This window comes from Mesoplodon mirus (assembly GCF_964341445.2).
Source record: "Mesoplodon mirus genome assembly, chromosome: 15".
NCBI lineage: Eukaryota > Metazoa > Chordata > Mammalia > Artiodactyla > Ziphiidae > Mesoplodon > Mesoplodon mirus.
This window is the reverse complement of record NC_138991.1, coordinates 44,720,719-44,746,594: the sequence shown is the minus strand read 5'-3', so window position 1 is coordinate 44,746,594 and position 25,876 is coordinate 44,720,719. Positions and strand designations below refer to the sequence as shown.

General features: G+C 48.1%; 1 protein-coding gene across 1 annotated transcript in view; it reads left to right on the top strand.

Annotated features, from left to right (window-relative positions):
* Positions 1-25,876, top strand: part of KATNIP (katanin interacting protein) — a 198,147-nt gene that overhangs the window by 136,273 nt on the left and 35,998 nt on the right. The window contains exons 14-15 of the mRNA XM_082600399.1: positions 525-662; positions 19,013-19,880. Of these exons, the coding sequence (XP_082456525.1) occupies positions 525-662; positions 19,013-19,880 (1,006 nt within the window). The remainder of the gene's footprint in view (positions 1-524; positions 663-19,012; positions 19,881-25,876) is intronic.

Sequence of the window (25,876 nt, the reverse complement as noted above, 5' to 3'; positions counted from 1 at the left end):
CTGCACACAGGGGTCCCAAGGCTTGGAAACCCTGAAAGGGAACAGAATAAATCCTAAGGCTCAGTGCCATGGCCCCGTCCCAACAAACGCCTGAGCCGGTTTCTTTCTTTTCTATTTTGAAATTTTTAAAATTCTACAGGGTTTTACAAAAGAAAATCAAAGGCTCTGTTTGCCAGGTTAATCAAATAGCTCAAGTCATGGCTCTTTTCCCGTCCTTCTCCTCCAGTCTCTCTCCCCAGCAAAGCCGATTAGGTCGATTAAAATAAAGCCCGCTGCATTTTAAATTTGCTCTGGATGGCAGGGCCCCATGTGACAGCTTTGTGCCGGGGACGAGGGTCAGTAACCTGCTCCAAAATGCAGTCCAGATGGGGTGAGATCTAAGACCCCACCCAGGATGAAGTAGAGAAGGTGGGTGGCTTCCCACCCTCATCCTCCCCTGGTTTCCATAGTCACTGCCCGCTTACTTTGGGGTAAGGCAGAATTGTGCTAACAATAACAACTTCCTTCTCTTGCTGGCGTTTCAGGGCAAGAAAGACCCTTCCTTGTGGACGTGCCCCTTCCACCCGCCGCTCCAGCTCTTTTTTGTTATCCGCAACACGAGACAGCTGCGTGACTTTGGTCTAACCAAGATCAAAGTTTGGAATTACTGCACGGCTGACGGCGTAAGTAACGGGCTCCGGTTCCTGGCTGGGCATTTGGCTGATGGAAGCATTTAGTGCTTTCCCATAGCCTGATTCCCGAAGTTGCAAAATGGGGACCAGGAGGCCCCGTTGCCCTTCCTCCTGGGTGTAGCAAGCGCCTGCTGGGGGATTTCACTTCGCGTTGTCAGAGCCTCCAGGAGCAGAGCCTCCGCTGAAGGTTTGGGAAGTAGAATCAGGTCACCTTTCGGGGGAACTGGAGAAATATGAACCGAGGCGCAGTTTTAACAGATAAGGAAACAGACACACAGAGAGGTTACGTAACGTGGCCCAAGGCACACAGCCAGTGAGCGTCAGAGTGAGAATTTGAATCCCTGCAGTCAGACTCCAGGCCCATTGGCTTAGCCAGCGCTTCTCAAACCGTATCCGCAACAACTTGCCTGGGATCTTGATAAAAAGCGGGTTCTAATCCAGCGGGTCTAGGGCGGGGCCCAAGATTCTGCACGTCTAACCAGCTCCCACATGTACCAGTGCCCCTGGTGTGTGCACCCCACTCTAAACAGCCAGGCTCTTAACCTCTGTGCTCTTCAGCCCCTCTGGTTTCAGAACCCCTCCCCTCCTTCCTACCCTCATACCACTACCCGGGCCCTCATCCTTGCTTTCTTCTCCGGGTTGTTTTTCACATATTCATATGCATTTATTCCTCCAGTCAACCTTGATTATTGAGCACATCCTAGGTACCGTCAGGCTTCATGATCAATTGTGAGGACACTGATGTAAAGACACAGTCCATGCCTTGGAGGTGCTCCTTGTCTAAAAGCTGGCAGACAAGTAAATGTGGAAGTATGAGGCAGTGTGATGAAGGCCTTGATAAAGCTGAACCCAGAGAGCCAAGGGTTTCAAACAGAAGCCCCAGGGACTCAGCAGGGAACGCAGTGAACAAGGAGGGGCAGGACTCCCTCAGCCTGTCTTGGTTTCCCCTCTTATGACAGAAAAGGGAACAAAACTTGTTCTACTTTCCTTTCTAATCTGCTATAAGGGAAGCAATCGTACAAGCGAGATGATAAATGGGAACCAATCCTCGGCCTCAATGTTGTTAGAGAGACGCTAGGGCCTGGTGGGGAACGTGGCAGACTGGCAGGCACATGGCCCAGGTAAAGGGCAGGGCGTTTTTCAGCTTTAACTAATGATTGATACGGAGCAATGCCAGCCAGTACTGCTAGATCTTCTGAACGTTCCCTGAGAGCTGGGAATCTGGATTTTGAGATGAGCTATTCTGTTTGCAGATGTCAGTAGCTAATTTCACTTCTTTTGAAGCCACCATACAGTTCAAACCAAACTCATCTTTGGGCTAGAGCTAGCCTTTCCCAGTCTGCTGCCGCTGGAGCCTGGAGGAGGGAGCCTGCCTCAGGCTGGGAGAGGTCAGGGAAGGTACTTGAAAGAGCACATACCTGAGCTCTAGTGAAAAGAGAAGCACTGAGCTGGACAGAAAAGAGAAAGCCTCTCCAGGTGGAGGGAGCTTCGCGGGCAAAGGCGTGGAGGTGTGGAAGAGTACAGCCTCCTAATTGCTCTCCCTGACCCCAGGCCCAAGCCTCCGGTCTGTCTCCAGTAGCCACTGGGAGGTCTTATCACGACTCTACTGTTTCAAGCCCTCAAAGGCTCCCCTTGATCCAGAGAATCCAGGACAGAGGGCCCCTAATCCCTGTGCGTCAAGGCTGCTTCTCTCTCGGCACCCGCCCCTTGACCACGCCACCCTCCAGAGTGCCAGCTGCTCGTGGCTCTCCACCGCCCTCCCTGGTAGGCGCATCTTTAGTCCCTGGCCCCTCCCATCTCGCTCATCTCAAAATGTTTGCCTCTGCCTCGTATTCCTGGGAAACCCAGACTTCCCTTTCTCCAGGATGCTCGCCTGACCCCCTGACCCTTGTGCACTTCTGGACCTCATGAACTGGTTCTATCACCCCTGTACCAGGATGGGCACTTGCCCCCCCATCACACTGTGGGCCTCTTGGGAGCAGGGCCTGAGTCATCTCCACCACTGCTCTGTTCCAAGTAGAAATACATGGTTGTCGAATGAATGAATGAGTTCATTCCCCCAAGAGCCCATAAGCAATTGTCTCATCCTTCTTGAGATCCAGATGAGAGACTGAGAGTAGGAGGGGTTAGGATGCTTGCCCAAGGTCATACCGCAGGTTAGAGGCCAGCTGGGGCTCAACCAGGAGACTCCATGCCTCCTCCCACCTGGCCGTCCTCCCCTCCTGTACCTCTCCTGGCTGGTTCTCCGCCCACCCACTCACCCAGCCGTCTCTCCAGCTTCCAAATAACCATCTGCTGGGCTCTGGGGATCTGGAGGCTAACATGGCAGATGCGGTCCCAGCCGGCTCTGTTCACACACGATGCTGCCCCAGAGAAGTAACAAAAAGCATTCTCTGATTTCTGTGTTTTGATTTTTTTTTTCAAACAAATGCCTAAAGTTTAAATTTGAGAAAAAGTCCAAACTATTGGAACAAATGAGAAAGTTCCTGTGGGCGTGTCAGCCTCCCCTGCCCGGGGTGTGCGCAGGGGCTGTCCTCTAGGCCCCGGATGCAGCCCCGGCCCCATGTAGCTGCAGCGCGTTCCCAGCATCTAGGGCTGGGTCCTCTCCTTCTCCAGTTCGCCCGGCACTTCCTGGCAGGCGGTCACCAGCATCTTCTGGAATGGTTAATGAAACAGCGCTGGCTGCCCAAGCCCATGCCCTGTAGCTCGGCCCTGTCATCAACTATATCGCTCAGGCCAAGAAAGGCAGATTTTATGTGCTATATTACAAAGAAGATAAGCTTCGTCCCTTTTGGCTGAGGCCTGCCTTTCTTCTTTAACCTGCACTCGGCCTTCCCTGTGTACTGAGAATAGAAAAGGAGCAGGACATCAGGGCGTCATTGCTGTTGCGGGCGCTTTGGGGAGCAGCCGGCTGCGGGGCTTAGAGACTTGAGGTGTTTCTACACAGAGGAGTGTGTGGAGGACCGCAGTCCCCGGCAGGGCCACCACTTATGTAACGCACATCTATCTGTTGACAGAATTTTCCGGGGACAGAAAGCACAAACAAATGCAGCTGCAGGTTGGTTTCATTTAATATTCTTCCAGAGAATGCTATTACTGTGTGTTTTAGAGGAGATAAAATGAGAGTTTATTGGAAATATAGCTCAGCCCAGTAGACACGGCTTGTTAAGACAGTGTTTTGTGTCTGGGAATTCAAGGAAGCAAAGTTCAATGTGAGGCACTGATCCAACCAAGGCTTGTTTAGAGCATAAGAAAAGAAGGTGCTAGAAGAAAAGGAGTCTCTTATTGGAAAATCTGCTGCCACGTTAGGCGATGCGGTAAGCGTGAACCGGCCCGGAGGAGAGGACTTCCGGGCAGGGTAAGGACACGGAGGCTAGCATCCGTCCACGCAGGCACACAGGGCGGCCCGCAGATGTGGGTACTCATCACAGCTGCCGTTTACCCAATGCTGCATGCATCAGGCAGGCATGAAGCCCCCACTGAGTGCTCCGTAAACATTTGATGCCTGAACAAATAACTGAACAAATGAATCATCTCAATTAACCTCCCAACTGTCCTACAAGGTGGATGTTGTCAGGCCCCATGTTGTAGATAAAGAAGCTGGGGCTTAGGATAAAAAGATCCTATGGGACAGATAGCTGCGCCTCTTTTGCCAACTCTGCTTGGAAATGGCTGCCTGGAGTGCTGTCTTGAGAAGGATTTAGAGCTTTCCTTCTGGTTCATCCAGGAAAGGGTGTGTGATTGATCAGTGATGCCTGTCTTGGGCTCAGGAGGAGGACGCGATAATATGTTTGTCACATTTTGTGATGTTTCCCCAGATTAAATGACTGGCCCAGATCGTGAGGAGTAAGGGCCTGAGGTGGGAAGGGAACGTGGGGGCTGTGGGTTTCCCTGCGGTTTTTCTCGACATTGCTTCCCCTGCAGAGCGACATCTGCTAGGAGAAAGGAATCAATGGTCTCCCTCCTCTAGGATGTAATAACCCATCCAAAAAGTGGGCTTACAGCTGCTCGCCACGGTCCATCTGTTTTCGTTTATAATAAGCACATTCATCATCTACGTGGCACCGTTCCATCACCATTTTCACCTGCAGCATCACCATGCAGATGCCACCTCCAGCCTGGTCACAACAGCAAGTGAGGCAGGATCCAGTGATATATTTTATGCATGGAAATGGTGCTAAGTAGTTTTTGAATTAATTATTAATTAATTAATGTTAGATTTCCCCAGGGGTGTATTTCTTTTCTTTTTTTTTTTAAACTTTTTATTTTATATTGGAGTATAGTTGATTAACAACGTTGTGATAGTTTCAGGTATACAGCAAAGTGATTCAGTTATACATTTACATATAACTATTCTTTTTCAAATTCTTTTTCCATTTAGGTTGTTATGTAATACTGAGCAGAGTTCCCTGTGCTATACAGCAGGTCCCTGTGGGTTATCCATTTTTAAAATAGCAGTGTGTACATGTCAGTCCCAAACTCCAGTGGTATATCTCTGTGACTTGTCATGGTGATCCAGGCCAGGACTGCCCAATAGAACTTCTGATGATATTAACATGCTCTATCTGCCCTGTCTAGGGCAGTAGCCACTAGCCCCAGGTGGCCACTGAGAACTTGAATTGTGGCTCCTGTAACTGAGAGACCGCATTTTACAATTTATTTCATTTTATTATTAATATAATTGTCCACATGTGGCTGGTGACTACATATCGGACCATAAGGGTCCTGGTGCTCAGGGAACCACGTTGAACAAATAGACAAGGTCCTGTTCATGCAGCCCTGTCACTTCTCATGAGGAAGGGACAAAAAAAAAAAAGGGCACAAGTGAATAGTGTCATTTCAAGTAATGCTAAGTGTTCTGAAGGCGATAAAATCAGGCAACGGGAGAGAGGCAGGAGGAGAAAGAGGTAGGGCTGCTCTGGACAGGTGATCAAAGGCCTTCCCCGACCTGGATGTGGAGAAGGAGCAGCCATGCTAACATCAGTGGGAAGAGAATTCCCAGCACGGGGCACAGCAAGAGGGAAGGCAGGAACAACCAGTTTAGGCAGAGACTGAGCTGGTGAACAGAGGAGAGGGTAAGGGGAGGTCCCAGGGGTAGGTGGGAACCAGGTCGTGTGGGCCTTACTGGTTTGCAGACAGAATAAGGGGATGGTCAGAGCCAGCCCAGCTGAGGCAAACCCTGGCTCCTCCTCTTCCTAGCCATGTGACCTTGGGCGTGTTACTCTATGCCTCTATGCCTCGGTTTCCTCATCTGGAAAATGGGGTGATTATTGTTCGGTTAATACGTATGAAGTGCTCAGAATGATTCCTGGCCTTTGTTAGCACTATACAAAGGTCAGCTCTTAGTATCATTATTGAAGGGTTTTGGGCAAAGGGTGATACAATCTGATTGAGGAATTTAAAAGATCACTCAGGCTGCTGTTTGGAGAAGGGATCAGAGGGAAGAGGGAGCCCCAAGAGGAGGCTCTTAGCATAGTCTAGCTTGGTGGCTTGGATGAGGGTCACAGTGCCTCTGGAGTGCACCATGGGTAGATTCAATTCATCCCAGGGCAATATTTGTATTTTCAGAAAGGCCTCTTTTTTTGGCAGGGGGGCGGGCAGGGGTGGACTTTCAAATGAATGCAAGTGAAGAGATTAGTTCAATAACGACCTACGTACCTTTCACCAGCTTCATTAATTATCTACATTCTGCCATTTTTGTTCCATCTCTTCCCCTAACATTTAAAAATAAATTGTAGCTATCATATCATTTCACTCATAAATTTTTTGTGTGCATCTCTAACAGATAAGGAGTTTGTTTTTATATAATCCCAATGCCACTATCATACCTGACAATAATTAATTATTATGCTGTAATACCCAGTCCATATTCAAATATCCTTGATTGCCCCCAAATTATTTTTATTTTATTTTATTTTATTTTGCGGTACGCGGGCCTCTCACTGTTGTGGCCTCTCCCGTTGCGGAGCACAGGCTCCGGACGCGCAGGCTCAGCGGCCACGGCTCACGGGCCCAGCCGCTCTGCGGCATGTGGGATCTTCCCGGACCGGGGCACGAACCCCTGTCCCCTGCATCGGCAGGCGGACTCTCAACCACTGCGCCACCAGGGAAGCCCTATTTTTTTTAATAGTTGATTTGTTTGGATCAGGATACAAACTGAGGCCAAACATGGCAATGGCTTTGAAGTCAAAGATGTGACCTTCATTTGGGCAGCTGAGTCAGTGTAGCCTGATGGCTCTGCCATATGGTGGGGTCTGTGCACCCTTGGGCCTGGAGATCATGATGGCATCTTAACAGGGCAGCTGGTGGGAAAGGCACTAACCCAGGCGCACAAGAGCCTTCCTTAGGTGTTGACCTCAGGCTTGGTCTAGGCCATTGCCTGTCACCAGAGGGTGCTCTCTTATAGGTGGGCTGCAGGATCTGAAATCTATGTGCAGAGTCCACGCTGGGGAAGATACAGGTGTGATCATCTTGAGAGTCCCAGGAGACTCAGGTTTGAAGCAGACCCCCAGCCAGCAGGGGAAGGAGAGGTGAGGAGAGAATTCTGCCTTGAGAGAGGGGACTCAACGAGGTATTCAGGCTCCAACCAGAAGGCTGGAATTCAGATCCATACTGTACCCCCACCAGGGATGAGAACACAGATGCAAAACCAGGGTAGAAGCTGAGGCCAATATCCTGTTCTGTACAGACCAGGGGACAGGCTGCATCTGGGACCAGATAGATGTCTAAGTAGGGAGAACTGCTCACCCATGTGCAGGGGCCAGCCTAGGACAGCAAGATAAATCCCAGACCCCCTAGGCGGTAGGGCTCCCCATCTCCTGCCTGCCTTGGCCAGGACTGATTTAGTAGCTGAATCTTTTGATTAAATTTCCCAGCGCTAATGTATCAGCCAGGATTCTCTTGGTAACAAAGGACAAGAAAACCCAATTAAATCCGGCTTAAGGACAAAAAAGTGTTCTTTGGCCCATGTTACAGGAGAGTAAGAGTTTGCTGGTTTCAGGCATGGCAGGATCCAGGAGTTCACAGGATGCCATCAGGAAGCTGCCTCCCTCCATCACATATCTCTGCTTTCCTCTGTGTTGGCATCATCCTCAGGTTCCAGGTGGTGGTCCCTGATGACATCGCTCTTGATTTCAGCACTCCTTGCAGAAAGAGACTCTCCTCAAGAAAGTCCCCGACTGAGGCCCCACTGGCCAGGCCTGGGTTGCAACCTGGGGTGAGGCCCACATTATCCACATGAAGTCAGGTCGAGGGAAGGGTGGATTCCTGATGAAAAATTGAGGTGCTGTCTCCAAAAGAAGGGAACATCACCAGGGAAAGTAGAAAACGATAGCCAAACTAGGTCCTTTTTCTTTTCCTCTAAGAATGCAGAAATCACATGCTGTTGAATTTATTCACTAAACCTTCCCCAAGGCTTAATTTCTGAACCAAGCTTCGCTCCTAGCCATGAGATACTTTTCTTCAGCATATCCGCCCGGCCTTGCACCGACACCCCAACTTGGTATCCCCACCCCCAGGCCCCTCGGCCCCAGTCCCGGCTCCGCTTCCTCTTACTGTCTGCAGCAGCGCCCGACTCCCACCTATGAATCCTCCGCTCCCCGCTTTGCCCCTCACTGCCAGTCATCCCTAAGTCCTACCATTTCCACTGCCCAAACCTGTCTCCTTCCAAGTCCAGCTCCCCCTTCCCCTGCTGCCCGCTGCCCCCACCACCTCCCCGCTCCGCTCACTCATCTGCTCAGTCCCTGCGTCTCATCAGCAGAGCCGTTATCGATCGCCCCACACTCAGGCGTTTTGCTGGGGCCAGGAATCAGACACGCTGTCTGCCTCTGCGAGCTCTCACCCAGGCAGGAGGGCCCAGGGGGATAATGGCAAACCACAGTTCAGTGGGGCTGGGACAGTGGCGGGAGATGAGCCAAGGGCCTCGCCACTGCAGAATGCCTCAGGGGAGAGGCCACAGTCCCTGGCCAGCTCGTGCTGCCGGGGCATCCTGGGAAGAGGCTATGCCCCAACTGACCAAAGGCAGCTCACAGATTGCAGCTGGCTTACAGCGTGTTTTCAAAGTTCTTTAATTAATTGCCAACATTTAAAAATTGGAAGGGATTCCATGCAAAATAGGGATTTTTGACTTTTATTGAGAAACTAGACGATCTGGTGACACGAGGTCACATCCACTCCTGGAAGCTTTGGCGGAGCTGAGTCATGGCACCACAGTCCCCACCACTCCTACTTGTGTCCCCGACACAGTGGCACAGTTGTCCTGACACCACACCACCTCTCCCATTTGCCATGCTTGCCCAGGCCCTGTGTGCATGTGCACTGGTGACCTTGTCCATTCTCAGACCCCAAAACTGGCTCTCTGGCTCTTCCATCCTTATGCAACTTTCATCCCCTCTGGTCCCTAGGAAATTCCTCTCTTCTGTGCCTTTGCTCCTGCCCTTCCCAGCACCTGGAATACCTAGTCGGTCTCATTACAAACCCTGCCTTTGGAAACATCAAGGTTCTGCTTCACCCACCAGCCTCCTGCACACCCTTAGCCTGCCCCAGGCCCCTTCTGGTGGTCTCAGCCACCCCTTCCAGTCACCAAGTCATGTACTTCCCTAGGGTATCCCTCAGTTTCCTGAGCCTTTGGTATCCCAAACGGGTGCCCCCAGCCAAATCTATCCTGCAGGCGTATTCCGTTTGGCACTCACGATGTTGTACAGCTTGTGAAACATTTGACAACATTGGAAAGTTGGCTTTTGATGAGCTGGCTATATTCCCTCTGTGGCATCCACCGGCTGGAGCCCAGTGACCCCTGCAGCCTCTGGACTTGCAGGTGTGCGTTCCCCAGCTCACCAGCATCCCTGTGCCGCTCACGTCTGTGGTGCTGCAAGCATTTGAGTCTGTGACACCTAATTATTCATACTTTTGTGAACTCCTTAAGGAGAGGAGACTTGCTGTCATCTTTTGTGTCTCACACAGGCCAGGATCCTGAAAGGCCCCCATGTGGTATGTGTTGGGTTGAATAAAATTGCGAGAATTGCCTGCTGGGGCCTGAGCCCAGATCGAGGGGAATCTTTTTTTTTTTTTAATTTATTTTTTATTGAAATATAGTCGATTTACAATATCATGTTAGTTTCTGGTGTACAGCACAGTGATTCAGTTATGTATATGTATGCATATATATGTTATGTATATACATATATACACATATATATATATATATATATATTCCTTTTCAGATTCTTTTCCCTTATAGGTTATTGCAAAATACTGAGTAGAGTTCCCTGTGCTATACAGAAGGTCCTTGCTGGTTATCTGTTTTATATATAGTCGTGTGTATATGTCAATCCCATCTTGAGGGGAATCTTGACCTAAGTCAGCAAGAGTAATGCTAGGCTCCACTCTGGAGTGGATGGGGTTCTCCTGTGCCTGCTGCCAGCCTCTTCCAGGAACAGGGAACTGCTGCACCAGGACTTAGGGGAGCAGGGAGTCTCCAGCCACGCTAGCCCTGAGCAGCCAGCCTCAGCAGGTACTTCCATCCAGGCAGTAGATTGGGTACAAGACAATGATGGCGGCTTGCATTTCTTGAGTGTGTATTATGTGCCAGTCAGCATTGAAAGCACTTTACACGTATGAGCTCGTTTATTCCGTACAGCAGTCCTATGAGATTGATACTGTGGTAATCAGCTCCATCCTACAGATGGGGAAGCTGAGGCCCAGAAAAGCAGAAGAACTTGCTGGTAGTCACATGACTACCAGGCAATCTGGTGCCCACCACCTGGTCCCGCCTTTCAATAGAGAGTAACTGTGGTCCCTGGCAAGCCGGGCCCTGCCTAGGGCAGCCATCACTCTGCCTTGGCCCCGTCCTGCCAGATGGCCTAAATCTTCAAGAGAGGCCAAAAAGGCACATTGTGATGTGAAAGCTCTCAGTTTTAAGATATTATCAGCTGGTTTTGAAATTTTTAACTGCTCTATGGGCCAAACCAGCCCAGATCCAGCTGTAGGTCCTCCGGTTAGTGGCCCCGTCTGTCAGGTCCCATCCCCGTCCTTTGTCCTCTGAGTCTGTGATACCGGGAGGTCAGAGTCGTTGGCCCCCAGCCTGGCATGTAATAGGTTAAATGTAGCTTGTTAAATGTCACATGTCCCCACCATCTTCTTCAAGTGGCTATATCACAAAGAAGGGTTTTCATTGCTCTTCCTCCCGAGGGACATATGAAAGGTCATTGAGATCTCCTCTCAATAAAGCATTCAAGTTCAGGTGCAAAGAGCAGGTTTAGTTCCCAGAGCTAGGCCTCAAGATAGATGGGGATAGGCCTGTCCCCCATCCTTGAAGGTCTCCATCCGCTGAAGACCGGTGAGCACATGGGGCCACGAGGTAGTAGGCGCAAGGGTCCAGTCGCAAGCCCAGCTGTGAGAGCCTAGAGGAGGACCCTCGACTCAACCCGAGGAGGCGGGGAGGGGCAGGTCGGGAGGGGCAGATCGGGAGAGCCAGGGGCTTCCTGAAGGGGTCTTCAGCTCCTGAGCCAGGTCCCGAAGCCTACATGGCAGCTCTCTGGGCAGCCACAGCTCACTCCCCGAAGTCGCCCGTGCTTGATAAGCCTCCCAATCACCCACAGCCCCTCGGCCCCTCCTGTTGTGGACCCAGCACTTCCCGGCAAAGAAAGCAGTAAGGGACGGCAGCCCATGTTCTCCAGGTGCAGTGGAGCCAGCGTGGGTGCCCAGCTGGTGACAGAACCCCTAGAGTGTGGGCCCCCTCAGGCTGTGCATGAATGAGGTCCAGCGACACACAGCTGGTTCGACTCCAATTGTCACCCACGCTGAGGAAGGGTTTGCTTTAATGGACCCTCCCTGGCATCCGGCACGTAGGCTTGGCCAATGCTTTGCTCCAGATGATTTCCTTCAGGCTTTTTCGCCTGTGCTGAGGGCAGTTGTTGGTCTCTAGGGAAAGTGTTTTGTGAGCACAGGAGCCCCCGCCTCTGCTTGGGTTGTTGTCGTGATGGAGCCGGGCCGCCATCAATCTTTGCTGAGCAATTCATGTGCTCATTGGAAGAGACATGTCATTTGACCCCAGGACCAGGGAGGAAAGTGGCCTTATCGAGTCACTTCAATTACTTAGATCAAAATAATATTAATGTTGTTGTGTTTAAAATGCATTACAGTCTCAACGTGACTGGTCCTCGTCAACTGGAAAAAAGGATAAAGTCCTTCTTTGGACTAGAGAAGGTGCTCGCATTGACCACATGGCAGCCACAGAGTTTCAAAGTGTCCTTTTGAAAATCCACTGCAAAAGGGGTTTGAGACGGCATCAACAACAGGCATAGCAATAACTCCAGTTAAACGAGGAAGAAAATAGGAGCACCGAGGAAGCAAGTACCCCCCCCACACACACACACACACATGGTTCTCAGGGTAAGGTCGTCAGCAGCATGGAGTTTCACCTCGATTTCTTGGAAGCTGAGGCAAAGGAGGAAACAGCCAGGACTAGAGCCCTCTTGCTGGAAGGAGGAAGCAGGTTGGTTGTTTAGGAGTGAAAGGATTTTCCCTTGGATCTATTCCCAAAGGCACCCCTCATGCAGAGCTTTACAGAGGGATGCCAAGTAGTACAGACCTGCAAAATCTCGACCCTGTCTTCTCCACGGAGCAGACATGTGTCTCACATAGCTTTGGACCACACTCTTGAGGTGTGATGGCAGTTGCACCAATATGTACGTAAATACATAGGAAAAGTCTGGAAGGACACAAGCATACGTACATATGCTCCCCACCGGTGCCCACAATGACTGCCTCTAGGGAGTGAGGAGAGAGCTAGGATGGGAGTACGAGATAGTTGGTCCATGGGGACTAATTAAGAAATAGAAGTGGGGACTCAGGATTCCACCCAGAGCAGGTGGCCAGGCTAGCACGGCCAAGACAGAGGCCCTCTCCAGGTCTGGCTTGACCCAAAGGGAGGTGGCAATAGGACTTCAGGGTGTCAGCCAGAGTGGCTCCCTGTGCACCAGCTGTGTGACCTCAGAGAATGCTGAGGCTCAGTTTCTTCATCTGTCAGATGGGCCCTAATGCCCAAGACCTTGGGGAGTTGTTCCAAAGACAGCATGGGCCAATGCATGCAGCTTTTTTTTTTTTTTAGCACATAGAATCCCCAGAGAAGTGACTCCCTACCGTTTCCCACCGGGGATCCCACCCTGATGATGCTTGGACCAAATCCACCCACAGATATGGCTTGTTTGGTCTGCAGGGTGTTGGAAACTTGGCAGGTTTAAACACCATCAGGTAGGGGGCATGAACCTCTCAGCTCCCCATGACCCCCGCCACTCCCTGTGGTTTCCACCCTAACCCTCTTCTCTCTCCTACCTGCCTGATCCTAGGGGCATGAGAGGTCACACCCCTGCCCCAGCCTGCTCCCCTCTCTGTCCCCACTCAGCCAGGCTTCTTGGAGAGAGCTGAGGTCAGACGGGGCTCTAGACCGTTCACGGACGGTCAAGGAGCCCATTGTGGAAACCAGGCATCTCCTTACGGAAGCCAGGATGCCCATGTGATGACTATGCGGACTGAAAGGTCTCCTCCCCACCCCACCGCCTCTTTCAGTGAGAGCGTGTCTGTCTCACCAGATGTTTCCATGGCGGTAATTTTGCAGGACTAGTCATTGAAAGCTGCCCAGGCTGTCCTTCTCAAACAGCTATTTCCTGATTAATTCACAGCACACACTTGCGCTGCGCTTCCGCTAAACAGAGAACACATCCGTATAAACATGTAAAAGAGGGCTTTGAGAACTGACAGGCGGCAAATAGTAGCCTGCCATCCTGCAATTGGACGATTGAAGCTGGGTTCCTGTGGTGTAACACGGGCTTGACGTTTCTCATCCTAAATTGCTACGGAAACCTTCGTAGCAATAACTTAGTGAACTAGGAAGTTAGTTGGAGCTTCATTGCCTGGCTTTCAGGAGGGCTAAGGCAGGGGGAAATAAGTATAGATGGACACCTCTGGGATCTCAGATCTTGTATCCCAAGAGCAGATCAGAAGCCAAAGCAAGATGGAAAATGGTCTGGGGTTGAAACCAACAGGCTACCATTTTTCTGATCAGGTTTCTTCTTTGAAGATTGTTAGAGAACAGTGTTCCCTGGGGAGAAAAATACCTGTGTTTATTCACTTATAATTCCAAAGGGATTACCGAGCAGCAGCTATGTGCCAGGCACTTGTGGCGCCCTTGGACGAGATTAGTAGGGTCTCTGTTGTCTTGGGGCTTAACTTTGAGTGGGGGAGACAATAAATAAGTTAGAAAGCTGATAAATAAGACCATTTCAGAGACCAGAAGGAAAGAAAACAGGGCCATGGGCTAGAGAGGTGACTGGATGGGGTGGGGGCTGCTATAGGGAGAGCAGCCACATCTCTCTGAAGACAAGGAGGTGCCAGCCTTGCAGGTTTCTGGAGCAGAACATTCCAGGCAGGTGCCCAGGTCCCAAGGTGGGCAGGAGCTCCCTGGGGTCACAGAGCAGCAAGCAGAGCGGTGTGTTGGAAGCAGAAGGAGAGGGGAGAGAGAGATCGTCACAGGACCAGATCACGCAGGCCACATTGACCACTGAAGGGAGCTGGAATTTATTCTCCGCGTAGTAGGAAACCATTGGGTGTTTTTTGGTTTTTTTGGTTTTTTGGGGTTTTTTTTTTTGTGGTACGCGGACCTTTCACTGTTGTGGCCTCTCCTGTTGCGCGCAGGCTCAGTGGCCATGGCTCACGGGCCCAGCCGCTCTGTGGTACGTGGGATCTTCCCAGACAGGGGCACGAACCCGTGTCCCCTGCATCGGCAGGCGGACTCTCAACCACTGCGCCACCAGGGAAGCCCCATTGGGTGGTTTTAAGCAGGGGCCTGCCGTGATCTGATTTAAGTTGTTTTGGTTTGGTTTGGTTTTTTCTGGCAGCACCGTGCGGCTTGTGGGATCCCAGTTCCCTGAGCAGGGATTGAACCCGGGTCCCCTGCTGTGGAAGCGCAGAGTCCTAACCACTGGATCGCCACGGAATTCCCTGATTTAAGTTGTTTTTTAAGAAAGACTGGCTGCTGGAAACGAAGTGTGTGTGCCGGGGTGGGGTGGGGGTGGGTGGGTGACGGTGCAGAGTGGAAACGCAGAGAGCACTTAGGAGGATACGGTTGTTGTCTCCAGGAGAGATGACTGTGGCCCGGGCTAGGAGGCGGCCGCCATTCAGGGAGAAGAGGTCAGATTCCAGAGGGGTTTTGGAGGTAGAGCTGCAGGGCTTCTGATGGATTGGATGTGTGAGTGAGACAGCAAGAAGACTCAAGGACTCCTAGGTTTGGGGCAGCTGGCTGAACGGCGGAACCACTTTTGAGATGAAAGAAGACAAGGTTTGGGAAGAGTGGGTTGATCATTCTGTTTGGGGCCTGTTAAGGTTGAGACGCCTGTTAGATATCCAAGAAGAGAGGTCACGTGGTCACTGTGGGCTGGATGGAGAGGTCAGGACTGGAGATTAAAATAGTCAGGAATCCAGTGTTCATTGGCATTATTCACAATAGCCAAGACATGGAAGCAACCTAAATGTCCACTGACAAACGAATGGATAAAGAAGATGTGGTACATATACACAATGGAATACTACTCAGCCATAAAAAAGGACAAAAATAATTCCATTTGCAGCAACATGGATGGACCTAGAGATTATCATACTAAGTGAAGTAAATCACACAAAGACAAATATCATATATCACTTATATGTGGAATCTAAAAACTGATACAAATGAACTTATTCACAAAATAGAAACAGACTCACAGACATAGAAAACAAACTTATGGTTACCAAAGGGGAAAGGGGGTGGGGAAGGATAAATTAGGAGTTGGGAATTAGCAGATACAAACTACTATATATAAAATAGATGAACAACAAAGACCTACTATATAGCACAAAGAACTATATTCAATATCTTGCAGTAAAACATAATGGAAGGGACTTCCCTGGTGACACAGGGGTTAAGAATCCACCTGCCAATGCAGGGGACACGGGTTCGATCCCTGGTCCAGGAAGATCCCACATGCCACGGAGCACCTAAGCCCGTGCGCCACAACTACTGAGCCTGCGCTCTAGAGACCGTGAGCCACAACTACTCAACCCACGTGCCACAACTACTGAAGCCTGCGCGCCTAGAGCCCGTGCTCCGCAACAAAGAGAAGCCCCCGCAATGAGAGGCCCGCGCACCACAACGAAGAGTAACCCCCGCTCGCCACAGCTAGAGAAAGCCCACGCACAGCAACAAAGACCCAATGCAGCCAAAAGTATAAATAAATAAATAAAATTTATTTTTAAAAAAAACATAATGGAAAAGAGTATGGAAAAGAACATATATATACACACACATATATAAAACGGAATCACTTTGCTGTACATCTGAAACTGAAACAACATAGTAAATCACCTATACTTCAATAATAAAGTAAAATTAAATAGTCAGGAGTCACCAATGAGAGAATGATAGTTAGGGCCCTGGGCCTGAGTGGGACCCCCTGGTGAGAGGGTGCAGGAAAATCGGGAGGCCGGGGACCAGCCCAACTGGTCAAGGCCCAGCTGAAGAGGAGCAACAGCGGGGAGCCTGGGCTGCGGTGAGAGCAGGGGGCAGGAGGACAGCCTACCTGAGAACGGAGAACTTCCTGGTGGGTCTGATCCCCTGCTGGACCCTAAAGCTGATTGTCCAAACCAGGGCACCCTTTGGAGTGAAAAGAAGGCTCTATGAGTGATAGACCAGGGCAACGGGAATAAGTCAGAATCGTCCAGGCAAACAGGGAAGTTCTGTGACCCAGTTTCTGGCACCCTTGGCAGGGTGGGTTCGTGTAGAGGAGGAGGCAAAGGCCAGTGGGCAGGAGGCGCAGCTATGACTGTGACTCTTAGAGTTTGCTGTAAAGGTGGACAAACAGATTGTGGGGCACCCCAGCAATAAGAAGGAATAAAACTACTCATTGACACAACATGGATGAATCTCAGAGTTATTATGCCGAGTGAAAGAAGCCAGGCCCCAAAGAGTTCATAGTGTGTGATGCCTTTTATAGAAAAATTCTAGAAAATGCAGAGTAATCTATGGTGACAGAAGGCTGATGGGTGGTTGGCTTGGGGTGGGGGAAGAAGATAGGGTGGCAGGGATTACATAGGGGTATGAGGAAACCTTGTGTGTGATGGGTGTGTTCATTACCTTGATCATGGGTGTATATGTGTTAAAACTTATCAAGCAGTATGTTTTTTTTTTTATTGAAGTATAGTTGATTTACAATGTTGTGTTAGTTTCAGGTGTATAGCACAGTGATTCAGTTATATATAGTTATATATATGTGTGTGTGTGTGTGTGTGTGTGTGTGTATATATCCTTTGCAGACTCTTTTCACTGAGAAGGTTATCACAAAATATTGAATATAGTTCCCTGTGCTATAAGTAGATCCTTGTTGGTTATCTATTTTATACTTAGGAGTGTGTATCTGCTAATCCCAAACTCCTAATTTATCCCTCCCTTTCCCCTTTGGTAACCATAAATTTATTTTCTATGAATGTGGGTCTATTTCTGTTTTGTAAATAAGTTCATTTGTATCTTTTTTTTAGATTCCACATATAAGCAATGTCACATGATATTTGTCTTTCTCGACTTAGTATGATCATCTCTAGGTCCATGCATGTTGCTGCAAATGGCATTATTTCATGCTTTTTTTATGGCTGAGTAATATCCATTGTGTGTGTGTGTGTATATATATATATATATATATATATATATATATATACACACACCACATCTTCTTTATCCATTAAGTTGTATGCTTTAAACATGTACAGTTTACTGTATGAGGTATGTATTATATTCCTCGAGAAAGCTGTTTATTAAAAATGTTTTTGTGTAAAGAGGTATGGCCAAATAAGGCAGTAGCAGGAGGAGGTGTTATTTGATTTTTTTTTTCTTTTCTTTTTTCTTTTTTGGCTGCGTTGGGTCTTCTTTGCTGTGCGTGGGCTTTCTCTAGTTGCAGCAAGTGGAGGCTTCTCTTCATTGTGGTGCGAGGGCTTCTCATTGCAGTGGCTTCTCTTGTTGTGGAGCATGGGCTCTAGGCACACAGGCTTCAGTAGTTGTGGCATGAGGGCTCAGTAGTTGTGGTGCACGGGCTTAGTTGCTCCACGGCATGTGGGATCTTCCCAGACCAGGGCTCGAACCCGTGTCCCCTGCATTGGCAGGCGGATTCTTAACCACTGCGCCACCAGGGAAGCCCCCTAATTTTAAGTATGACCCAAGAAGCGTTGAATACCTGCCTGATACGGGGCACATGTGCTGGGAAAGGAGGAGACAGAAGGCTAGCAGGGACCCTTTTGTGAAGGTTACTGTATGTCATGCTGAGGGGTTCGGAATTCATCTCATGGGTCTGGTGTTCTCCACACAAGTGCAGCGCTCACACCGCATCCTCTGGGCTCCCCTCCACTTGTGGCCACAGCTGCACTGGGACAGTCCCAGGCGTGCTGACTGGGCACCACTTCCAGTGCTTCCAGGCTCTAAGCCTTTCTGCTTGGGTCCTTTTGCCAAAGCCTCTAGAGGGCTTAGCCTGTGGTCATGGCGGGGAGTCAGTGTCCCCAGGGGCATCCATCCACAGCAGGGAAGGGAGTCAGTGGATAAACACCCAGCCTCCCGCCTTTGGAGGGACACTTCTGAGATGCATTCTGCCGGTCCCTCACAGTGTCCCAGCTGGATGGAGCCCCAGTTCCCCACAGCAGTGACTAGCCCCAAAACCTTTTTGGGTTTTCACCTGCCCTACCTGACTCTCCCTCTTAGGAGCACCTGCTGATAAGCTACCTGCACTCAAATCCTTGTCTCAGGCTCTGCTCTCAGGGCCCCCAAAATATGGCACCCATGGAACCTAGGGCATCTGCATTTTATGTGCCTGCCAAGCTTTTCTGACACAGGAGGCCCAGGAACCATACTTTAAAGAACCCTGCTATAGGCAGTGAAAAAAACATGAAGAATTTCACAAAGGGATGTGACTGGGCCAGATCTGCTTTTGTAGAAAACTAACACGGGTGACAATGTGAAGCTGAGGTCGGAGGAGCAAGAGACAGGAAGCAGGGAGACCAATTAGCAGGCTATTACATGTGTCCCAGCAGGAGGTAATGATGATGAAGATGGCCATGGAGGCCGCCTCTTTGTGAAAATCCTTTGATTTATAACATATGTAACCCTTTGTGCCAAAATGAAAAGGAGTCTGATTTAACAGCCCCAGTGCTGTCTCAGAAAGCTCACGTTTCCAGCGTCCCACATTTGTCTTTTTCATCTGCTCCCTTCAAATTCTGATACATCAGTCCTATGCCACACATCTTCATTTTGTGAAATTTTGTGTTTTCAGGATCTTGACATTGGGGCCAAAAACGTGAAGCTTTATGTCAACAAAAAACTCATCTTTGATGGCAACTTAGACAAAGGAGGTGACGAGGCCCCACAGAGCATCCTGGTGGGCCTGCAAAATGAGAGAATGGAAAACAGCGTTGCTGCCCACTCAGAAGAAAGCAAAGGTGCCCGCAAGAGGAACAGCACCGATGGGGACGAGGAGCTCGGTGCCAGTTACTCGCAGCCAGCTGGAGCAGCAGAGGATGTGAAGGTTTCTTCACAAGGAAATTTATTTGGTGGAAGGATGAATCCTCCTGACTGCATGGAAGACAATTTGTCCAAGTTAGAGGAAGAGTGCAGCTTTTTAGCCGCACCATCCTCGCCAGGTGGCATGCCCAGTGTCCCTCCCCACTCCTCCCCTGAGGAATGCCCTCCTCCTCTTGACCAGGAGCTCTCGCTGATCCAACAGCTGGAAAACCTTATGGGCAGAAAAGTCTCTGAGCCTCCAGGGAAAACCCCATCCTGGTTACAACCTTCTCCCACAGGGAAAGGCAGGAAGCAGGGAGGCCCGAAGTCAAAACCCCTCTGGCTGAGTCCGGAGAAGCCGCTGGACTGGAGAGGCAGGCTTCCATCAGCAGATATCATCCGTGAGGGGCCTGGAGAGACGGAGGCTGGAGATAAAGGCCCCAGGCGTGAGCAAGGGCGGGCAAGCAGCTGGAATGTCATTGCCAGCGAGAGAGCTCAGAGAGCGACCCCCAGAGTCTGCGGTGATGACTTCGACATCTTTAACCAACCCTCCCACAGGGAGCACCCTGCTAGTGGGAGGAGGGGCCTGAGGAAGGATGCCCTCAACAACAGTCATGGTGATGGCCAGCCAGACAGCAGAGGTAAGCTTGGGAAACAGTCTGACTCGGGGCCATCTTACCTGAGCCCAGGGCCACTGATTGGCATGAAGCCATTTTGCTCCCTGGACCTCAGTTTCCTCATCTGCAAAGCAAGTGGGTTCTTCTCAACTAAGGGTCACAAATTCCCTGTCTCAGGGGCCACAGGGGTGGCAGCAATGAGTGAAAAGGGCAAGGCACACTTTGCATGTTAAACTCATAGATATATTTGTCATTACCTCCAAGATATGTTCCTTTGTCCATTTTTCTTGCAAAACATGGCTTTTCCAATCTAGACTGTTATCCCACCTCTGATAGAGACGTTGGTCTCTAAGAACTTCACTTCTTCTTAACCATACCATTAGAAAAATAATACAAGTGTGATGAAAAATAGCAATCAATTCTTGCCTGGGGGTTGGAAGGACTATAGGGAATGGTGAGGACTATGGTATTCAGGAATACAAGACCAGTATGCCAGATCTCCCTTTTCCTTTTATCAAGAGAAATCAAAATTGTAGAATATTCTTGTTTTTTAACATTGGCAACTGATGGAGATTATTTTTAAACCACTGTGTGGGTCAAAAAATATATATATACATCTGCTAGCAGGATTCACCTGCTTTGTGAACTTTGCAGTAGATTATCTCTAAGAGATCTGAAAGGAGGTGCCAACGGCTGGGTTTCTGAGTATTTGCCCTCAGATTTGGTTACTGGGATGGAGTGTAGCATAGCAACAAGGAGCCAAACCATTTGAATTCAAGCTCTGCTACTTATAGGTCTGGGACCTCTAGACTGGGTCCTACAGAGCTGGGCATTTCCACTTTCTGAGCCTCAGCATCTTCATCTGTGAAATGGGAATGAACCCCCATGCCCCACAGTGTTGTGAAAAATGAATGAGTTGATAGCTTCAAATGAGTTGATAGCCAGAGCCTGGCATGTGGAAAGTGCTCCAGAAGTGGTGGCCATGATTTCAACACTAGCTTCTACATCCTTTCTTGCCCACAGAGCTCCTGGACCTACCAAGGCAAGGCTCACCTCTAGATCCTCTGAGTTTATCCCCACCCCCTACCACACAGGAGCAGAAGCCCTGGAGTCAAACTGACTGGGCATGTATCCTGGTTCCCCACTGCCAACCCACACCGTGGGCAAGTTCTGAAATCCCCCTGAGCCTCAGTTTCCTCGTTTATAAGGACACCAGTAATATCCAACTCACGAGGGGCTGGGAGGATCAAATGAGATCCTACATGTGCAGCATTTGGCACTGTGCCTGGGACATAGAGCACCCAACAGATGTTAGCTGCTGCTATTTATTATTATTATTATTGTTATCATCATCATTGTCATCGTCGTGACTCTGCCTCTTGGTGTATCTGTATGTGAAGCCAATGTATATATTTTTAGTGAATTACATTAGTATCTGCACTATTACTGTCTACTGGACAGACCCCAAAGGCCTGCATTTAGCCAGAGTTTACACATAGAAATGTGAAGAGTTTGTGGCTTCTTTCAGACCCTTAATGTTACTTAGGGCAGAGCAAGTCCCTCAGACTCTTGAGTGCCTTTCCATGGTGAGCAGCTGGCTCCCTTCTCCCAGGCAGAGCTTCCCCTCTGGCTCCCCAGCCTTACAGATTCTGCTGCCCACCCCCACCAAGACTTAACCCTGAGACTGGGTATCAGGGAGAAGAGAAGAGTAGGAGAACAGAACCGAGAAGCTCTTTGGGGGCAGGGACTGCATCTTATTTGTGTTGGGGTCCCCAGGACCCAGGTGCCTGACTCATGGTGGGTCTTCTGCAGTGTGGGAGAAATGATGGAAAGAAGGAACTGCAATGGCTAGGTGCATGGCATGTTTGCAGTAAGCCAGGCTGTCATTTGGGCACATTACTCAAATGGGTTCATTTAATCCTCATACCAGTCCCATTTTACAGATAAAGACAATGTGAGGTAAGAAAGCAGGGTGAGATGGGAGGTTCAAGATGGTGGCATAGGAAGATCCTGAACTCAGCTCCTCACATGGACACAACAAAAGTACAGCTACATGTAGACTAATTCCCTCTGAAAAGGACCTGAACACTGGATGAACAGAGTCTCCACAAGAAAGGGTAAAAGGGCAGCATCAAGGCAGATAAGAGAGGCAGAGAGATGATCTCATCAAGGAAAAAAACCACACCCCAGGTGTGACAGTCCACAGATGGGAGGGATTACCCAGGTACAGTTACTTTCCCTGGGGATTGAGGGATTTGAGCTTCACGTCAGGCACCCCAGTCCTTAGATCCTGCACAAGAGAGATGAGGCCCCAAAACATCTGGCTTTGAAAACCAATGGGGAATACACTCAAAACTATAGAACTGCAGAGAATGGAAAGCTAGCTTTTAAAGGGCACACTCACACTCACTCCACCTGAAAACCAGCAAAAAAACACCAGACTGAAAAGTGCATGGACCGTAGGTGAATGGGATCCACCTACTCATCTTGAAGCATCTGCTGAAGAGGCAGGAATGAGTTGGGACGCTCCCTGGGGACTGAGAAACTGGAGGGAGCCGTTTTTCCAGTCTCAGGCTACCTTGCTGATTCCAATGCTGGTGGGTGCCATTTTGAAATTCTCCCTCTAGTCTGTTAGCACCAGTTGACACACCCCATTTAGAGCCCCACCCACCCCTGCACCTCAGCCAAGCCTCACAGCTGACTATGTGATAACCCTGCCCACTAGAACCCATCAGCCATTGTGGCCAGCACTGCAATCTTTCCAGGGGCCAGCCCTGCCCACCAATGCATGGCAGCAGCATCCACGACCCTGCTACAATAAGAGGGTGCACGCAACCCATAAGGGGACACTGCTTGAGGACCTGGCTCTGGTGGCCAGGCATGATTGCATTTCTGAGCCCCATAGGACATCTCCTACATAAGGCCACTCCTTCAAGACCAAGAGAGGTAGCTGATTTACTTAATATATAGAAACAAACACAGAAAATTAGGCAAAATGAGGAAACAGAGGAATATATTCCTATCAAAAGAACAAGACAGAACCACAGAAAAAGAACTAAACAAAACAGAGATAATCAGTCTACCTGATAAAAAGCTCAAAATAATGGTCAAATTATGCTCATAGAACTTGGGAGAAGAATGGACAAACATGGCGAGAACAACAAAGAAATAGAAAGTATCACACAAATTATAACTGAACTGAGAAATACACTAGAGCGGTTCAACAGCAGGTTGGATGAGGTAGAAAAACAAATCAGCAAGCTGGAAGACAAAGCAATGGAACTCACCCAGACAGAGCAGCATAATGAAAAAAGAATTTTAAAAAAATAAAGATAGTTTAAGGGATCTTTGGGACATCAAGCAGAATAACATTCATATTATAGGCTCCCAGAAGGAGAAGAGAGAAAGGGCAAGAAAAATTATTTGAAGGAATAGTGGCTGAAAATTTCCCTGGGGAAGGAAACAGACATCAAGGAAGCCCAGAGAGTTCTGAATAAGATGAACCCAAAGAGACACCCACCAAGACACATTATAATTAAAATGGTAAAAGTTAAGGATAAAAAGAGAATCCTAAAAGCAGCAAGAGAAGAGCAACTTGTGACATGCAAGGAAATCCCTTTAAGGCTGTCAGCAGATTTTTTTTCAGCATAAACTTTACAGGCCAGAAGGGAATGGCATGACATATTCCAAATGCTGAAAGAAAAAAACTTCCAGTGAGAATTCTCTGCCCAGCGAGTTTATCATTCAGAATTGAAGGAGAGATTAAGAGTTTCCCAGGTAAGCAAAAGCTGAAGGAGTTTATCACCACTAAACTGGCTGTACAAGAAATGTTAAAGTGACTCCTTTAAACTAAATGACACTAATTAATAATATGAAAACATACAAATGTAAAAATCTTAGTGGCAAAGGTAAATATTTAATAAAAGTAGTGGATCAATCAGTCATAAAGCACAACTTCCCTGGTGGTGCAGTGGTTAAGAATCTGCCTGCCAATGCAGGGGACACGGGTTCAAGCACTGATCTGGGAAGATTCCACATGCCGTGGAGCAACTAAGTCTGTGCACCACAAATACTGAGCCTGCGCTCTAGAGTCCGCATGCCACAACTACTGAGCCTGTGCTCTAGAGCCCATGAGCCACAACTGCTGAGCCCACATGCCACAACTACTGAAGCCCACATGCTCTAGGGTCTGTACTCTGCAACAAAGAGAAGCCACCACAATGGGAAGCCCATGCACCGCAACAAAGAGTAGCCCCCGCTTGCCACAACTACAGAAAGCCTGCACGCAGCAACAGAGACCCAACACAGCCAAAAATAAATAAATAGATAGATAGATAGATAGATAGATAGATAAATAGATAGATAAAAAATGTGTTTATTTATCTATTTAAAAAATCAATTATAAAGCAAGCTTGAAGGTTAAAAGGCAAAAATGTTAAAAATTAACTAAAATTACAATAGTTTGTTAAGGGATACATAAAATAAAAAGATGTAGTACTTGTCATCAAAGTATAAAATGTGTGGAGGGGGAGTAGAAAGACAAAGCTTTGGAATGTGTTCAAATTTAAGTTGCTACCAACTTAAAACAGACTGCAGCTTACCTGGGATGGCATGTGTGATCCTCATGGTAACCATAAGGAAAAAACTCACAGTAAATACACAAAAGAAAATGAGAAAGGAATCTAAATATAGCACTAAAGAAAGCCACCAAAACATAAGGAAAATGTGAAAAGAAAAAGAAAGGAACAGAGAAGAACTACAAAAACAGCCAGAAAACAATTCACAAAATGGCAGTAATTACCTACTTACCAATAATTACTTTAAATGGGCTAAATTCACTAATCAAAAGACAGAAAGTGGCTTAATGGATTAAAAGAAAAAAACACTCATCTATATGCTGCCTACAAGAAGCTCATTTCAGAAGTAAGGACACATGCTGACTGAAAGTGAAGGGATAGAAAAAGATATTCCATGCAAGTGAAATGAAAAGAAAGCTGGAGTAGCTATTTTTATATCAGACAAAATAGACTTTAAAACAAGACTATAATAAAAGACAAAGAAGGACATTACATAATGATAAAGGAGTCGATGCAACAAGAAGTTATAACATTTATAAATGTATATGCACCCAACATAGGAGCACCGAAGTATATAAAGCAAATATTGATGGACTTAGAGAAATTGAAAGCAATACAGTAATAGTAGGGGACTTTAACACCCTGCTTACCTCAATGGATAAATCATCCAGACAGAAAATTGATAAGGAAACATCAGACTTAAGCAACACATTATAGCAGATTGGATGAACAGATATATACCAAATATTCCATCCAAAAGCAGCAGAACATACATTCTTCTCAAGTGCACATGGAACATTCTCCAGGATAAATCACATGTTAGGTCACAAAACAAGTCTCAATAAATTCAAGAAGATTTAAATCATATCAAGAATCTTCTCCAACTACAGTGGTATGAAACTAGAAATCAATCACAAGAAAAAAATGGGGAAAACCACAAAAACAAGAAGATTAAACAACATGCTACAAAACAACTGGGGGTGGGGCAGCATTGAAGAAATCAAGGAGAAACAAAAAATACCTGGAGACAAATGAAAACAGAAATACAACATACCAAAATCTGTGGGATACAGCAAAAGTGGTTCTGGGAGGGAAGTTCATAGCAATACAGACCCTCCTCAAGAAATAAGAAAAATTCCCAATAAACAATCTAACTTAACACCTAAAGGAACTAGAAAAAAAAGAACAAATAAAGCCCAGAATTAGTAGATGAAGGAAATAATAAAGATCAGAGCAGAAATAAATGAAGTAGAGACTAAAATAAAATAGAAAAAAATCAGTGAAACTAGGAGCTGATTCTTTGAAAAGATAAATGTAGTTGACAAACCCTTAGCTAGACTAACCAAGAGGAAAAGAGAGAGGGCTCAAATAAATAAAATCAGAAATGAAAGAGAAGTTACAACTAATACCACACAAATACAAAGGATCATAAGAGACTACTAT